Source organism: Carassius auratus, unplaced genomic scaffold (assembly GCF_003368295.1).
Source record: "Carassius auratus strain Wakin unplaced genomic scaffold, ASM336829v1 scaf_tig00026318, whole genome shotgun sequence".
NCBI lineage: Eukaryota > Metazoa > Chordata > Actinopteri > Cypriniformes > Cyprinidae > Carassius > Carassius auratus.
The window spans coordinates 26174-41329 of NW_020525507.1; the positions used below are offsets into that span (position 1 = coordinate 26174).

A 15156-nucleotide genomic window follows, 5' to 3' on the forward strand; every position below is an offset into this window, starting at 1 on the left:
ATCCAAATTTTTAGCGACATCACACACCGCCGTGTCACCGAAATCGTGCGATGCGGGAGACAACGGGGTGAAATATTCCGCCTTTTTGTCCACCACTGAAAGGGGCGCATTTGAAGCAATCCCAGACGAATCACGGGGGATGCTGCTGCCATTAGACCCAAGAGCCTGAGGCACAATCTCACTGTCACCGTGCGACCCGCTTTGAAGTGCCGCACGCATGACGCAATCGACTGAGCGCGCGGGAGAGAGAGCTTCGCTGTCATCGCGCGAGAGTCCAGATCTATTCCAAGAAAAGTTATCCGTTGAGAGGGAGTTAAAACACTCTTCTTGAAATTTGTTCGTAAGCCCAGGCTGTTTAAATGATTCAGCACAAGATCTCGGTGAGAGTGTGCTTGAGTCCGCGATTGCGCTAGCACCAGCCAATCGTCCAAATAATTCAACACACGAACGCCCTGGAGCCGCAACGGGGCCAGAGCTGCGTCCATGCATTTTGAGAAAGTACGGGGCGCTAAAGCCAAGCCAAAAGGAAGAACGCGGTACTGATACGCTTTGCCCTCTAAAGCGAATCTGAGGAACTTCCTGTGTCTCTTGATGATCTGAATATGGAAATATGCATCCTTCAGATCGATCGTAATAAACCAATCGCTTGGTCGGATCTGAGACAGAATAGATTTCACCGTCAACATCTTGAATTTGCTCGGTCTGAGTGCAAGATTCAGACGGCGTAAATCCAGAATGGGTCGTAACCCGCCGTCTTTTTTCGGTACCACGAAATAACGGCTGTAAAAACCTGTCTCCATCTGAGAGGGGTGTACTTCTTCTATAGCCCCTTTGCTCAGCAGAGCTGACATTTCTTGTCGCAGCACCGCCATTTCCGTAGACTTCACCGTAGTGGGAAGAATTCCGCGGAAAGGAGGCGGGCCTTTCCGAAACTGAATGGTGTATCCGTGACAAACCGTGCGTAACACCCATTGAGGAATGCCGGGCAAGCGTTCCCACGCGGCCCGAAACAATATTAGCGGTTTCAAGACTTCCGCTCCCAGCAACGCCGTCATACGCGTTAAAACGACCGGACACGAAAAACCCGTGGTGTTCGTGCACCGGGGAAGCGTATGCGCCAGAGTCGTTGTGTTCCGTTGAGTATAATCCTGAAACGTGTCCACGGCAGGAATTAGGCCAACAGATGGAACATCGGGCTCTGCCGCTAGCGAAAAAGCGGCGGCTGTGCGAGCCGTCATAAACGGGCCGTTTGTGCAGGGTCCTTGAGTCGTCCCTCGAACTCCAAAAGCGGGATTGCGCAGAGTGTCTGAGGGAGCGTGTATTATTACAGCTCGATCCAATGTTGCTCGAGGCGCTGTTAGCGGCGAGACAATCAATGTTTGAGCATGGGGACTGCAATGAGAGTGTGGGATGCGCGAAAGCGGTCCGACAGCGCTCTCTAGCGGAGGGCACAGTCCTTGGCAAGCAGCAAAAAGATCAGGAGCTGCTATTCGGCACCCGAGAACGAGAGGCTTTAGCCGTCGAGGTCAGGTTCAATCGCTTACGTTGACGCTGGTGCGCCGGAGGAAAAACCCTAGGGCCCCAGTCCTTACGAGGAGGCGCCATGGGTGTGGGTTCCTCTCGAGAGGCTGCTCGCTGGCGGTGAGAGGAGGTTGAGCGAGAACGCGCGGGCGCTTGCCGGCGTTCGACCTCCCTGGGTCTGCGGGGAATCAGCTGGCGGAAAGCGGCTGATTGCTGTTTCGCTGCCCTGAACTTCTCCACTACTGACGTGACAGCCTCACCGAACAATCCATCCCTGGAGACAGGGGCATCCATAAGGAAAGATTTATCCTTTTCTTTAATATCGGTGAGATTAAGCCAGAGGTGGCGCTCAACCGAAATCAAACCGGCCATAGTACGGCCCACTGCACGAGCGGTATGTTTGGTAGCGCGTAGCGCCAAATCCGTAGCTCTACGCAGTTCTTTAACTGCCTCCGGTGTGATGCCCTCACCTTCATCCAATTCCTTCAATAACTCCGCTTGGTAGGCCTGAAGGACCGCCATAGAGTGGAGCGATGCAGCCGCCTGACCAGCCGCCATGTAGGATTTGCCCACCAAACTAGACGTGACTCGACACGCCTTCGAAGGAAGAAGGGGGCGAGACTTCCAAGCCGCGGCCGAACTAGGCGCAAGGTGTTCGGCGAGAGTCTCTTCCACCGGGGGCATCATAGTATAGCCATGGCTCGCCATATCAGAAACGGTGGCGAAATCCGCGGCCGCGGCGTTAGTAATCCGCGCCGAAAACGGCTGTTCCCAGGACCTCGAAACCTCCTGGTGGAGGTCCGGGAAAAAAGGCAAAGGCCTCCGGGGCTGTGTAGGTGTCCGACTGGTTAGGAAACGGTCGTCCAGCTTGGAAGAAGGTTGGGCCTCGGCCTTGTCAACCTCCCAGTCTAGCCCCAATTTACCCACCGCACGAGAAACCACATCCAACAGCTCACTGTAGGAGGGGGAAACACGCCTCTCCTGTCCGCTAGGAGGAAGAGGGCTAGTGTCGGTCGCGAAGTCCTCAGACCCCGAGGCCGCGGTGGATAAAACATCGTCGTCATAGCGTCCACAACCGAAGGAGATGGCGGCGCATGCCTCCGGTGTGGGAAGTAAATCCTCATTAGAGAAGACGACGGGCTCAGTATAAGTTTTATTCTGCAGCAGGGTAGGGGAGAGCGAGCGATGTGGAGAATATTCCAGCGCTGCGCTGTCCACAAAATCCATGTCGCACGTGTCACCCCAGGCCCTCGCCTCGTGCGGTGCCTCGGCAGTCGCAGAGGTGACCTGACGGGGGTTAGACTCGAGGGCGACATTAGAGAATACTTCCACCCTGGAGCGCAGTACTCTGAGCCGCAGGCCATCACAATGGGGACAGGAAGAAGGCCGCTAAGCGCCGCCTGTGCGTGATGTAAACCAAGACATACTACGCACCTGTCATGAGTGTCCCCCGCCGTGATGTACCTGGTACATGGCTCCTTACATTTCCGAAAACTCATCGCGTCCGCGAAGAGGAGTTAACACTGCTCGAAGAGATCGCTGGAGAACGCGAGACGATAGGGCACAGATGATTCGCTATTCCTGAAGGAATGAAATCTGAGCGAAATGGCGCGCTGCACCCAGGTATATCATGCGTGCGCATGCGCAGGGTGGTGCTATGCGCCATTTGGCCAATAGGATTGGCGGGATGGTATAGGGCTTCAGACATTCGTCACACCAGAGGTGTTCCCATACGTGGTGACGTCACCGCAGCATCGAAGTGACCTATGATAGGGAACTAATTAGTGATCGACCGATATTGATTTTTTATAACCGATACCGATACCGATTATTTGTATGTTTATGTACCCGATAACCGATATGCAGAACCGATATTTATTTACTGTTATACTTCTGTTTCTGACAATTATTACAAAACAAATGAGCTGAACAAACCATTTTATTTATAACAATCACTCCCTCCTTGCATACAAAAAAACAAAGCATTATATTTATACACAAATAAATAGAGGGGTCTGAGTCCAAAAAATTTAAGCGCACTGTTACTAAGTGTCTTTGTTTTAAAATAAAAGCTTTGATGAGGTAAAAAAATAAAAACAGGTAAAAAAAATAAAGCACAAAAATGATTCTAACATATTGGTGGGGGCGGGAGGGCTATTTAGTAGTGTAACTTAATACTCCCAGTTAAGCAGAACTAGGTTTTAGTGTAGAAAACAGAGTCTTTCAGCATTCTGCCCAGTAAGCCTGCTTCCTTCAAAAATTTTATGCGGTGGCCGTGCTTGAGGCTTCCTGATCATCAACCCAGTCAGGTGCTGAGCAATATGAACGAACTTTTTTTCCCGAGACTATATAAAGTTAAACAGCACTTATCAGTTGGCATTTTATGATCTAGATTCAATCTAACGTTAGATCATGAAATGCCAACTGACAAATTGCTGTTTGACTATAATTTAATCAACCGCGATCGCGCATGGAGATAATAAATAATTAATTTCCACAAAGCGGTATATGTAGCCTATATGTGTATTAGCGAAATAATTGTTGTGTAGTAAATGATAATATAATCTAGGGTGTTTAAACAAGATAATCTTGTCAAAAGTTTCACTCAGTGGCATTGCTTGAGGCTTCCTGATCATCAACCCAGTCAGGTGCTGAGCAATATGAACGAACTTTTTTTCCCGAGACTATATAAAGTTAAACAGCACTTGTCAGTTGGCATTTTATGATCTAAATTTAATCTAACGTTAAATCATGAAATGCCAACTGACAAAGTGCTGTTTGACTATAACTTAATCAACCGCGATCGCGTATGGAGATAATAAATAATTAATTTCCACAAAGCGGTAGGCTATATTTATATGTGTATTAGCGAAATAATTGTTATGTAGTAAATGATAATATAATCTAGGGTGTTTAAACAAGACAATCTTGTCAAAAGTTTCATTCAGTGGCCGTGCTTAAGCCTCCAGATCATCCGTCAGTTGCTAAGCAATATGAACGAACTTTCTCTTCTAGACTAATGGTGAGCAAATACAACAGATAGAGAATTAAATTCAACGCTTTTATTTTCAACATGCACTCATTCATATCTGTTTTATTTAATTCATGTAAAGATACGTCTTTATTGGGGCAGGACATGATGAATTACACTACGTGACTCAATGAGTTCGTCTCAATTGTTTAGAAACAAGCTGCATAAATTAACTATATCAGGAATTTATGTCTCAGATCTCATTTGTGCATGTCTGTTATGTTAAATAAAGTTGATTAATTAAAGCAAACCAAGTAGAACATATATTTACCTATGCACTGAGTTGTTGTTGACTGATCTCCTCAGACGCCCGGGGTGCAATGGCGGAAATCTCAAAACGGCCACAAGATGGCGCCGTAAATCGGCGAATCCGATATTACAAAACCGATACCCGATTATGGAAAAATGCTTAAATATCGGGAAAAATATCGGTAAACAGATACATCGGTCGATCACTAGAACTAATAAACCAGTTGAGACTGTGACAACAACAACAACCCTTAGCCATGGTAAAAATCCCTGAAAAGATCAAAACAGTTGTGTTTTCTGTGAAATCCTTCAAATGACAATTTATCTTTGGTCTAGTTCAGTGAATCCCAGCGTGCTTCAGTTCGAATACCTTCAAAAGCAGCTCCATCATCTCTGTGTGCACTAGACCCTGCACTGACTCTCCATTCACATGAGTGATCAGATCACCTGCTCGCAGTCCAGCCTCGTGGCCAGGGCTGCTCTCCTCCACACCCTGACAGAAAGAGCAAGAGCGATCAGAATAACCAGCACCTGTAAAGCTCGGGGTCTGAGTGTAGGAGGGATACTCCGCTCACCGAGACCATGTGGTGTATGGTGTAGATGTCGCTGGTCCCCATGTACACACGAATGGTCTGCAGGGTGAAGCCGTATTTCTTCCCAGAGCTGTGGATGATGATGGGGGGGCGGAGCCTGCTGATGCTGAGTGACAGGTCTCGATTGGGGGAGGAGTCTCGGGATGATGGGTTGGAGGAAAACGATCGAGGGGAAATAGAGTGCGCTTGCAGGCTGCCACCGCCATCATCTGGGGATATGAAAAAAAAAAAAAAAAAAGACAAAAATAACATAGATGAAGAAATTCTGCCTTTATTAGGACAGGACAGTGTAGAGTTGACGAAAAGCAAAGTGGGAGAGAGAGGGGTGGGATTTGGAAAGGTCCTCGACCCAGGATTCAAACTCGGGACACCCATAGCGCATTTATGTCATTATATGATTCCATCGATTATAAAAAAAAAACAGAAAAATAGCAGAAATGGCACACTCCACAGACAAGAATCCATGAATAGCTTTCGATTAGATCTGAAGGTAAATCATTTATAAGCCTACGCGAATACAGAAGAATTTAGCGTTTTCTTTTTAACAACGCTAACTGTTCATTGACACTTTAAAATAAAAGTTTTGATGTCCACATATTCAAGAAATCTCACTGGCTGTAGCATTTCTGTCATAAAGAAATGGGCAAATAAGGTTTATTCAATATTAAACAAGCATTAGATTAGAGGTAATTGTCAGGTTGTTGGCACTTTCTGCAGGGATTTGATATAAAACAATGTATATAATTTATTATATTGTTTTATTAAATGTATTTGTGTGTATTTGAACACTTTTGTTCAATAAAACTTATATTCTATATATTTTATTTGATTACATATAAACACACACACATACATAAACACACACAGTATGTATTTGGGAAATATTTACATGTATATATTTATATTTATATAAATCAATTTAATATATAAACAAAATGTTTCTGAAATGCTGGCTAAAAATAGATTACATTATGATGTATGATTTTCATAATGTCATTTGTAATCCGTAACAGACTACAATTTACAAGTAATCTGATCACTCTCTAGCTACGAGGAGAAGAGATATATTTTGCATGACTGCAGTGGTGACTGTGGGCTCTGACCTGGAGTGATGATGAGCGAGAGTGTAGACACTGATGCAGATTTGGGAACTTTGCGTCCTGGTGAGAGCCGATGTCTGTCAGGTGTCTCCAGCTGGTTTCCAAAGCTCTGAGGACTCCCTTGCTCCTTCGGCGATGAGTGTTTCGTTCCTGTGCTGTTGCTACGTAGTCTGATTCGTCGCAGTTTGGATACGACAACTTCAGCTGCAGAAAAAAGGTTTGCATCAAAACACTACTCCACCCTTGTGAATGAAGCGTAACGTTCTTGCATTTAGGTGGACATTCATTTGAACATGGCTAGGGCACACATTTACTATACAAGTCTGTATAGATATGCAAATACAATGAGAGATTTTCTTTCAAAGGGAGATTTTATAGAAAGGCAAAAAGAGAACAGGATGTAAGGCACCAACATAATAGAATTATGAGAGATCAGAAGCAAACCCTTCAACTCAAACTTCATGTGTATGGTAGAAAATTTAGTCACAGCAAACCACGCAAATGACCTCATAGAAGAAAACAGACTGGCAAACATTTGATTCAATAATATAGAGAGAGCGTGTGCACATGGTTGCCAGGTTGGGAAGATTACGTATAATCTCTGGGCAAAAAAGTATCCATTTATTAAATTTATGGGAAATTTAAACTATTGAAATCTAAATGGCAAATGAAAATGACAATTTTCAGGATAAATAACGATTATGCTTAATAAATTGAGAGCAGCAGAAATCATGATTATTATTATGATTCACAGTTCAGCCCTAAAATATAATTCTAAAAACTAGTTAATTTAATTAAACTCAATTAATTCCACTGTTACAGATATTTTTACTGAATGCTGAGGTCACGCATGACTCTTAACCAGAAGGATGCTTTGCATTTCCAGTCTCTGGTGTTTTTAGTCAAATTAACGTATATTCCGAGCTGATAATCTAATGTTAAACTTATTAAAGTGTTTTAAAAAAAAGCACATAGCTCCATAGCACCATGACCGTAAATGACCTCAAAGTTTAATGAGTGCGTGGATGAGACGAAGCTGCCGACGTTAGCCACATTAAAAACAGATGGGCACTGTTTGAATCCGTAATGGTTGCGTTCATTGTTTACTCAGGAAAAAGGTCTATACTGACAAACGCTGGATGGATGTTCTCAAGTTGCTCACTGGCAGGTTTTGTGAAATTTGTGAAGGCCAATAAATTGATGAAATAAATCTCATAGAATGTGTCAGATTCTGAGGCTCAGCTTACCCTCGTCGTCTGTGGAGAGGGCGAATCGAGGCATGGCCTCCAGGCTGTGTGTGCTGCTCACCACTAGGGGGCTCACCGCTCGCTCAGGCTGAGAGGAGCTGGAGGAAGTGCGAGGGCGCAGACTGGAAGACATCAAACACACTTTCAGACTGCTGGAAAATAACATCTACTGTGACTCAGCCACAAACATCAAAACAATATACTAACATTATATACTACTGCTAATGCAATTCTAGATTGGGTATACCGTTTTGCAACCATAAGAAACATTTTCATTTAAAGTGAACCAAAAAAAGAAATACATTTTATATTTCTACATCTATATCTAACTATCTGTCTATATATGTGACTCTAGAGCACAAAACCATGTCTTAAGTCGCTGGGGTGTGTTTTTAGCAATAGCCAAAAAAACATTGTATGGGTCAAAATTATCAATTTTTTTTTTTTTTTTTTAAATCATTAGGATTAAGTAAAGATCGTGTTCCATGAAGATATTTTCTAAATTACATCAAAACTATATTTTTGATTAGTAATATGCATTACTAAGAATTAATTTGGACAACTTCAAAGAAGATTTTCTCAGTACCGCTATTTAGAATATTTTTTGCCCCCTCAGATTCCAGATTTTCATATAGTTGTATCTTGGAAAAATATTGTCTGATCCTAACAAACCATACACCAATGGAAAGATTGTCTATTCAGCTTTCAGATGATGCATAAATCTCAATTTAGAAAGAAATTACACTTAAGACTGTTTTTGTGGTCCGAGTCACATATATACACATCATTTAGTTCAACTTGTACTAAAATTAAAAAATAAAATAAATATGAGTAAATAAATAGGAATATACAGACAAAACAACCAAATGTTAATAATTTTTACAAGTAAAAATGCAATTTGACCTAAGGTCATCTTAATTTGATTACTCAATTACATTTTTATCATTGTCGCATTTTAACTAGTCTAAATTAAGTCGCAGAATTGCTGAAAATAAAAATACAATTTTTAGACAATTTTATTTTAGATGCCTGCTGTTAACTTATTAGTCAAAATTGCCTTCCACATAACTTTGGTTAAAATACCAGACATCTGTAATGCAATTTTTTGAAGTAATTCATACAGAAAGTATCTACAATATTTGACAAGTGCATATTCTAACATTTTTGTAATAAAAATACAAAATCCAATAGTTTAGAAATAAAATGAAACCATAATTTAAAATATTAATTCAAATCTACAATAGTTCCAATAGTGATGAATGAAAACTGACTGTAACATACACAACATATCAGAGATGGGGACTCGAGTTTGAGACTCGGACTCGAGTGCGACTTAAGTCGCACAAACAGTGACTTCAGACTCGACTTGAGACTCGTCCTCGAAAGACTTCAGACTCGACTCGGACTCGAGCTCCGGGACTCCTGAACAATGTTAATTTTTAGTAAACGTCAGATGAGCTCGCTGTTAGAGTTGTGACGTTCGCGAACGAACCGATTCTTTGAACGGCTCATAAACATGAACGATGGGAGCCGAGTCACGGCTGGAGGGGAGCGTGATGATATTAGTTATTAGTTGTGCACGCATCCTTCACGTGAGTACTCCAGTGGAAAAAAACCTGCGTGCCTCTGTCATTGGGTAGGAGCGGAGCCATGACGTTTTGCACAGATATTCATTGCAGCCCACTTTGTTATTGTTCATTGACTTGAAGGGGCTGATGTCCTATTTGCAAAGTTTACAGTAGTAATAGTATGTAGACATTTCCATTTTATTTATTTTAATTTTATCTACTTTAAATATTTTTGGTTCTCTATCAAAATGTTCTTGTGTGATAACAATGTTCTTGTGTGGAAGTGTTTGTAGTAAAAGCTGTTTTGCACAGAAATTCATTGCAGCCGGCTTTGTTTTTGATGTTTATTTGTGAGTAGGTATTGTATGAATAACATAAGTCAGCGTAGCTTTGTTCATTCTTAAGCCAGACAAGAGGTGTGCAGCTATACAGCCAGGACAGACAGAAGGCCATTACTGAATCCATAAATGCAAAATAACTTAAAAGTAAAGCATTCTTGGTGTTTTTGTCATGTTGCAATAACCTGTTTACACTGATTATATACCAAAATCAAAGTTGATATTGTATGCTAATAAATAGAGTTGTCATAATAACATATTACATGCTTTGAATTCCTTATATATAGCTATGCAGTGTTCTAAGCAGCTTGGATGGGTCGCTGTACGTGATGCAACATTTATTATAACCAGAGACTTAATATAATAAAGAGACTTGAGAATTGACTTAGACTCTAGCTCAGAGACTTGAGACTTGACTTGGACTCTAGCTCAGAGACTTGTGAGCATCTCTGCAACATATATAGTTTAGTTTTCTGTATTGTGTATAACATGTTCTATTCGATTGTAATGACATGTCAGTTTTTTGAGTGAACTGATTTCTTTATTCGTCTTTTCCTACCTTGCCCTCTGAGCCGAAAGCCTCTTGTCTCCAGTGGAGGCCTGCCGCTGGATCTCTCCATGTGAGTGAGTGTCCCTGCCGTCCTCCAGCTCTTCACTGTGACTGCGGTCAGAGGAGAAGCTCAGGTTGGATGGGGTGGCCAGGTGCTCGGTGCTGCTGTACACCTACAGAAATGTGCATAAGAAATGTCAGAGAGAAAAAAAAAATATCAAAAAATATAACTAAATTGTGACCCTGGAGCACAAAACCAAGTGTAAATTTTTCAAAATTGGGTTTTATACATAATTTGAAAGTTGAATAAATAAGCTTTCCATTGGCGTATGGTTTGTTATGATAAGACAATATTTGTCCAAGATGCAACTATTTGAAAATCTGGAATCTAACGGTGCAAAAAAAAAAAAAATTGAGAAAATCACCTTTAAAAGTTGTCCAAATGAAGTCTTTAGCCATGCATATTGCTAATCAAAAATGAAGTTTTGATATATTTATGGGAGGAAATTAACAATATATCTTCATGGAACATGATCTTTACTTAATATCCTAATGATTTTTGGCATAAAAGAAAACTATAATTTTGACCAATACAATCTATTTTTGAATATTGCTACAAAAACACCCAAGCGACTTAAGACTGGTTTTGTGCTCCAGGGTCACAATTAAAAAAAATCAAACTACAATTAAAAAAAAAAGTGCGCAGACAGCTGAAGGAGCCAACCTTGCTGAAACGATTTGACCAAGAGGAAAACCCTCGTATTTCTAGGGAAGACTCTTCATCATTAGTTTCATCATCTTCATCAGAGGCCAAATGATGGTAGCGTTCAGATCGAGCTTCATGGGGGGAAAAAAGAAACAAACAAAAAGGATTTAAGGAGTAATAGGCAAGTACAATGAAGACATAATAACAGCATCTCAGTGCACACGCCGCAAGAATGAGCTGACATTTCCAGAGCGCTTCGCTCCAGGCCTTTGTGAATCTCCTCCCTGTGCTGAATTAGTGAGACTCACTGTCGAAATAACTAGTGTCGTCTTCGGCCTCCAGCTGAGGGATGAACTCGGCTTTCTGACGCAGGAGTCCGTTCCAGTCCAGACCACTGAAGAACATGTGCTGCTTTACTTCTGGAGCCCCACCTACAAACACACGTGAATACATCAAATCTGACCACAGCTCACAGAAAACTCTTGAATGATTTTTGCAGTACATCTAATTTATCTAAACATTTATTTTGAACTTCAATCAGTCATTTATTTTTACGAGGTAAAGTTAGTTTTTCATACAATATTAATTGTATTTTTCATGATCATTTTTGTCAATTTGCTGAAGCAAAAAAAAAAAATTTTGAATCAGAGGAACAAAAACAATGCAACTTCATGAATTACATAAAATGTAAAAAAAATATTTTTTTCTAAAGATTCATACATTTACAAAATTAAAATAACATTACATTTATAAAAATAAAAAATTTCAAAAAGGATATATATATATATATATATATATATATATATATATATATATATATATATATATATATATATATATATGAATTTATATATATTATGAATTTAATAAATTCATAATATATAAAATAAAAAAATTAAAAAAAATTAAAAAATAAATGTATACTTATAAAAAAAATCTAAAATATATTTTACAATTAAATTTTTTTATTATTTATAAAAATTCTAAATTAAAAACAGATAGATAAATTTGTTGAAGTTCAGAACGATGTGTTTTATCAGCTTTGTTTCAATACATGCTCTTTTATTAAAAATACACTTATGAACCTTTGAAAAAAATAACGAGTTAATTATACCTAGTTAACGTAATTACACTAAAGAGGTTTTTTAACAATTCCTATCGGCTACAAATGAATGTCGAAGCACCTCTTCCAAGCCTCTCCTGTGGGTTTTGGTTCAGTAATCGTGTGATCAAGTCCTGGGCGTCTACAGGAAGGGCATCATCTCCATCTGGCCAGATAATCTCATCTGCATAAGGAACACAGTGTATCAAATCCTTTCATGGCATGGTTTCATTTTAAACCAGTTGGTAAAGCTTCCTGATCCTTTAATGGTATCTGTGTCCTGTTCATCTGAACTCACCACTCACAACCTGTCCAAAAAGCTCTTCTGGTGTGTCTCCGAAGAACGGCACACATCCCACCAGAAACTCGTACAGGATGACGCCCATGGCCCACCAATCGACAGGCTTCCCGTAGCCCTGCCGCAAGATCACTTCTGGAGCAATGTACTCCGGGGTGCCACAAACCTACGAATACAACAAATAAAACAATGCAAAACGAAGACAGATTCTATATTAATATCAATAAAGTGTATTGAAAATTAGCATAGATTGAGTATTAGTTCTTGCCCACCTGCTTATCGATAAACTCCCTAGTGTCTTTCTCAATGTGGCCCTCGTACAGATTAGTTGTCATGTTCATGAGGCCGATTTTGGAGAGCCCGAAGTCAGTGAGTTTAATATGTCCCATTGAAGTGATCAAGAGGCTGCGAAGGGTTAACAGAGCTGGTTAACAACAGTTACACTGACATACGCTTGCATGAATGAAGTCTGCAGTTCTTTTCTCACTTGTCTGGTTTGAGATCTCTGTGCACAATGCCATAACTGTGGAGGTACTCCAGCGCTAGAACCGTCTCCGCAAAGTACATCCTGGTCATTTCCACAGGAAGTGGCCCCATGTTCTTAAGCAGAGTGGCACAGTCACCACCTGGAGATCACATCAGCCCAGACATATTTATACTAGCAACATACACATGCATTATTAATAATTTATGAAATCTAAACAACTTGCAATGCTAACACTTTACTCAGAGCCTTTATGTATAATGCATAATAAACATTTGTAATCTATGATGTAATGCATTATATCTTTCCATAAATAATGGTAACCACAGTTAAAACGCATCATAATATTAGAAATTTTGCTTGTCATGTTTTAATGCATTACACTTTCTTAATGAATAGATGTACAGGTATTAAGAAAAACAGTAATATTGTGACATACTGCAATTAAAAACAATGCTTTTCTATTTTAATATACTTTAAAATATAATTTATTTCTGTGATGCAAAGCAGAATTTTCATCATCCATTTCTCCAGTCTTCAGTGTCACATGATTCTACAGAAATCAGTCTAATATGCTGATTTATTATCAATGTTGATATAATATTTTTTGGAAGCTGGGGTACTTTTTTCAAGATTCTTTGATGAATAAAAAATGAAAAATGACAGCATTTTATCTTTTCTAACAATATAGACCTTTACAATCACTTTTGATCATTTTATCACATGGATATATATTTTTTCCAAAAAGAAATACTGCCCACAAACTTTTGAACAGTGATGTATATTGTTACAAGAGATTTCCATTTCTACCGACCATCCAGAGGAGAAGGACCTTAGTCACTGAATAAAACTATTTAAATATATATATATATATATATATATATGTCTATATTCTCTTTGTGAGCTTTGACTGTTCATATGACAATATTCGTTTAAAAGATACGTTTACAGGTTATATTTGAGTTCTGTTGCCTTAAAAGCTGGAATACACAGCACAATTTAAAATCCAGATTTTTTATAACGTTAGGCATCAAACACAGAAAAAAAAACTGTCCATAGACCCTTTTCACATGATGTCACACAACTTCCATTCTGACGTGAAACAGGGTACTATTACCTCCACCACACAGTTACCAAGTCCAAGTATTAAACGTGACTTTGGGCTTTTTATTTTGTAAAGTTGCGTGTAAAAATCCAGGTCACCGGTGGTGTTTTTTTGGGCTTATATATATATAAAAAAAAAAATGGTTTGCTTGTTAAGGAAATTTGACAAGCAACTTTGTTTCTTTATTTAGGTTCACTGTATTCTATTCTCCAATGCATTGAAAGACACGGTCTCCTCACAGTTAATAGCCAACCAGTGCAATAATAAAAGTGCTGCAGCGTAATTTGCCAAATATTCCTCCCCCTCATTGGAGAAAAATCATGTTCGAAAGCACTTTACAAAAGAAAATGCCTTTTCATTCAATATATTTATGTAGCTACTGCCAAAGACTAAGAGATTTTGATACTGCTTAATACAGCGCCTGTAGACTATATACACGAATAAAGTTCAACAAAACAAGCTTGTACTATTTAAATATCAATAAAATGGGGTCTATATTTTTCTGCTTTATTTTGATAAACATTACAGAATATAATTCATAAATAAATAATAAATATATTAAGTTTACATAAAAAGCTTTTACAGTGTAAATAAATATTTGTGTTTGTTATAAACCGCAGAGCAGCTGTTTTTTTTTTAGATATCACTGCATATGGTCTCAAAATAAACAAAATACAAATGATCATATCACAATAATCATTCACAAAGAAAAAGAGTATACATGTAAAGTCAAATTAAACAGAGGAATTAAAGGCGGTTGACGACGGTCCTTCTGGCATTTTTTCAATATAAATATAAAATGGTTTTATTTTTAAACTGGATAATATCAGGGTTCTTTTCAGAATACTTGCATTTATGCATGCAAAACTTCCCTTAATATGAGAATATTTATATATTTTGTGTTCGTGTAATCTTTCCCATAGTAAATAAAATTTACTGCTGTACTCACTATTACAATCATCACAGCAACAAATAAAAGAAATTAAATTATCCAGGGGATGACATAAACCGAAATAACAAATGAAATGGTTTTAAATATATATTTCCAAATCAAATTATATTATAAATCTGAAAGCAATCTAACGTTGCTACAGTTGCTGCAAGCTAGCCTCCAAACCATCGGATGCAGAATATCATTCACAAAAGAACTCGGCTATAAGATGTGGAGGAAATCTTATCTTCATATGAAACATTAAGATTATTATTAGTATTATTAGCTCCACTGTACTAAAGAGTGTTCTTTATGAGTTTTCGATGAGCTGAG

The 15156-nt window shown here is 39.4% G+C and overlaps 1 protein-coding gene across 2 annotated transcripts in view; it reads right to left on the reverse strand.

Annotated features, from left to right (window-relative positions):
* Positions 1-15156, reverse strand: part of LOC113078679 (microtubule-associated serine/threonine-protein kinase 3-like) — a 38942-nt gene that overhangs the window by 9365 nt on the left and 14421 nt on the right. For both annotated transcript variants that reach the window (XM_026251013.1, XM_026251012.1), the window contains 11 exons: positions 12791-12929; positions 12576-12708; positions 12304-12469; positions 12088-12189; positions 11212-11334; positions 10922-11034; positions 10207-10370; positions 7742-7863; positions 6498-6698; positions 5377-5603; positions 5172-5294 (listed from right to left, as the gene is read on the reverse strand). In XM_026251013.1, the coding sequence (XP_026106798.1) occupies positions 5172-5294; positions 5377-5603; positions 6498-6698; positions 7742-7863; positions 10207-10370; positions 10922-11034; positions 11212-11334; positions 12088-12189; positions 12304-12469; positions 12576-12708; positions 12791-12929 (1613 nt within the window). The remainder of the gene's footprint in view (positions 1-5171; positions 5295-5376; positions 5604-6497; positions 6699-7741; positions 7864-10206; positions 10371-10921; positions 11035-11211; positions 11335-12087; positions 12190-12303; positions 12470-12575; positions 12709-12790; positions 12930-15156) is intronic.